This window comes from Eurypyga helias, unplaced genomic scaffold, assembly GCF_000690775.1.
Source record: "Eurypyga helias isolate BGI_N326 unplaced genomic scaffold, ASM69077v1 scaffold30389, whole genome shotgun sequence".
Taxonomy (NCBI): domain Eukaryota; kingdom Metazoa; phylum Chordata; class Aves; order Eurypygiformes; family Eurypygidae; genus Eurypyga; species Eurypyga helias.
In genome coordinates, this window is record NW_010270561.1 from 16,718 (window position 1) to 19,809 (window position 3,092).

General features: G+C 49.6%; 1 protein-coding gene across 1 annotated transcript in view; it reads right to left on the reverse strand.

Annotated features, from left to right (window-relative positions):
* Nucleotides 1-579: 579 nt before the first annotated feature.
* Nucleotides 580-3,092, reverse strand: part of LOC104514745 (aquaporin-7-like) — a 6,800-nt gene continuing 4,287 nt past the window's right edge. The window contains exons 4-6 of the mRNA XM_010158504.1: nt 2,886-3,004; nt 1,625-1,842; nt 580-739 (exon numbers count right to left, since the gene is read on the reverse strand). Coding sequence (XP_010156806.1) covers nt 580-739; nt 1,625-1,842; nt 2,886-3,004 — 497 coding nt within the window. The remainder of the gene's footprint in view (nt 740-1,624; nt 1,843-2,885; nt 3,005-3,092) is intronic.

Consider the following 3,092-nt stretch of genomic DNA (forward strand, 5'->3'; position numbering starts at 1 on the left):
TTCAGACTGTCCTTGCTCTTCTTCTCTGTGCTCTGCCAAAGCAGGTGTTTGTTAGGCTGGCAGATTAACAAATGGAAGCAAGTCTAGGCCCCTGATCAGTCAGTGCAGTACCTACCTCTTAACAAAGAATATTTCAGATCAAAATTTCTTTAATAAAGTAAATTAATTGTTGCTGGCACTGTGTAGGTGTTCCCTGGTTTTCACTTGTGTTCCCCTAAGTCTTATTTCAGCCCTGCTGGATCTTGTATTTTGATTGCTGTGAATGTACCTGCAGTCTTGCAGCTTTGCTTTGTTTTTCTCCAGTGCGATTATATGTTTTTGGTAGATTTTTACACCAGGAGATTGAATAATTTCTTTAGGTCACAGACAGGTCTGGCCCTACCCAAGTCTGCCCAGAGTCTCAGAGCCCCAGTTTGTTTGGTTACGTAGAGCAGGTTTATTGAAAACTGGTCTCTCATTTCTACACCGGCAGGGTGGAGAAACAGTGTGCTCTGGCAGCACCATTGCACGTGCCCCTATCCACTTGGTTTGTCCATATATCCCCACAGGCTTTGCTGTCAAGCCTTTTCCTTGGAGTTGTCACAGCGTAGAACTCTCCACAACTGGCTGTCCTTTCTCATTTCGACTTTCCAGGACAGGTTGGTTATGAAAATCAATGAAGAGTTTGTGGATTAGAACACCAGCAAGACTTCCCAGTACCGGAGCTGTGAGTGGGACCCACCACCAGTGATGTCCAGCCCTAAAATGAAACATGGAAGAGGCAACTAGTGAGCCAGACTGGAACCGCTGCCTTGCCGCTGCATGGTGCAGGGAGAGGAGAGCTGGGTTTGCTGAGCCAGGAGTGAGCTGTGTGAGCAGAGGTGTCCTGGCCCACTTCACGTACAGGGCCCTATAACTGGCTTAGACAAATTCTCTGTCTGCCAATGTAATTCCCAGAGGGAAGTTAATTTTTTCCACTGGCCTGGGGAAGTGCTTTACCATTGTCTGCAGGTTCCTGGTTGTCCTACAGAAATAGTCGGTGTGATCCTGATGAGTGTGCCAGGCAGGCAGACAGACACACACACCCTTCCATCCCCGTTACCAATAACATCCGCACCTCCTCTTCCGAGATCTCAAAGATATTTTCTGGGAAACTAGTGAAAATGGGCAGCCAGGACAGGAGGGTCTGGTAATGTCCTCACCATGGGAAAAGCCATTGCATGGGATCATGTTACTAGATAGGGGAAGGTAGGGTTTCATCTCCAGGGTCAGACATCAGATTTAGGAGAGCTGTTCAGCAACCCAGTTGTAAGTAACTGCTTGAAGGTGAATTAATTAGCTCTCTGACTCTCCAGTCACTGCAATAACTGGCTAGTTCTCCAGCTAACTGGTAGCCAATTCGGTGCCCAAACTGAGGTATCTGAATGGCAAGATGAATCCTCTGCTGGAGAATTAGTGTACCCCCAATTATGTGTATGTAAGGCATGGGGCTTCTCTGTGCACAACCCTTGCTGTCTGAAAACTGAGGGCCACTCTGTGATGATAGCACCACTGTGCAAAGAAAAAGTCTTCATGAATATTTTATCTTGGGCTTATCTCCTCTCCTTGCAAGCTGAGCAGTAGAAAAGCAAAACAGGTCACTCACGTGAAGACGTCCGTTCCCCAGCCAGCAATTGCCGTGAAGACCCTGGGGGGCAGGTCCCGAGAGGGATTTATGGCGTAGCCTGTGTTCAACCCCATCCCCAGGCCGATGCCCAGGACCAGGATCCCTGTGAGCAGGGCCTGCGTGCCTTTCAGGGCTCCATTGTTTTTCTCATCGTGGATGATCAGAATGCCCAGGAGCAGCATCGCTGTCGCCATAAACTGCAGGAGCAGGAAAGGGAGAACAGGTCAGGAGAGAGAGTGGGGAAGTCAGAATGATCCTGCTCAGCAGAGAGGAGATTTCCCAGAACGGAAGAGCAGGTGGGACTCATGGTCTGATCAAGTCAGGGAGGACCCAAGTGTTATTCCCTCCTCACGTGTGGACTCAAGAAAAGTCTTAACTCCCTAGCACAAAATTCTCCACCTGACCACCAAAAATGCTCTAGGACCAATACGGATTTCTCAGCATTGCCAGCTCCCTCCCCCTTTCAAGACGGGGACATGGGGCTTACGTACCCTTTGTCTAACAGGGGCAGAGCCGTAACAAACGGTTAACAAGACAAATCTGATCTGCCTAGAGGGGTCAATGTTTTATATAGCCTGTTGCATCAGTCCTTTCAGGACTCAAAGCAGATAGCACATGCTCATCTGGGAAGCTGAATCTCCTGTCTGTGCAAGATGTAGCTGGCATTTGTAGATCTGCAGTGCCCAAGACATCAGGAACAGGTTTGAATAGCGGTGATGACTCCTGTCTGTTTCAGAAAATGCAGCCGTAGCGCCTTGGACTGCTTGCAGAAATAAAGCAGAAACTGCAGATCTTGGCAACGTGCTGTCATTTTCATCGACTTTTTTGTGCAGCAAAGACTCTGCATGCTCCACAGGAGGCCAAGTGGTCAGCTCCCCATCTGTAGGCTCTCCATATCTCACCATCATGCCCAGGCAACAGTTTTGTCAGCTCAGAAACAAAAAGCAGGAGCTTCCTCTGATTTGAATTGAAAGTGAATCTCCCCAGTGCTGCACATCCCCTGAGGCATCCCCTTCTTACCTCTGTGCATCTGGCCACTGTTACATGCTGGGAGTCAACTAGGCAGCCTCAATTGGGCTGTTCAGACCCAGAGGTTCAATCCAGACAGGCTGTGTTCATGGGAAGAACTTGGAGTGGAGGTTGTGGTGGCATCTGCGCGTGTAGCGCTGAGTCCCCTGATGCAGACCTGCACCTGCTACCACCCACCCCCTCCTAGCACGCCACAGCTGTCCCCACTGACCTCTGTGAAGAAGCCCCCCAGCAAGGATATGTAGGGAGCGGGGTAAGTGGCAAAGATGGATGCCGTGGCAGTTGGTCCTGTCACTGTAAAGTTCCCCTTGGTGTAGTCGTACAGAGCATCTAGGAGAAATGGAAATTACGGGAGTTAGCACAGAGTTCATCCCTCATGGCACATACACAAGTCCACCCAGCCAGCATGGACACCAAG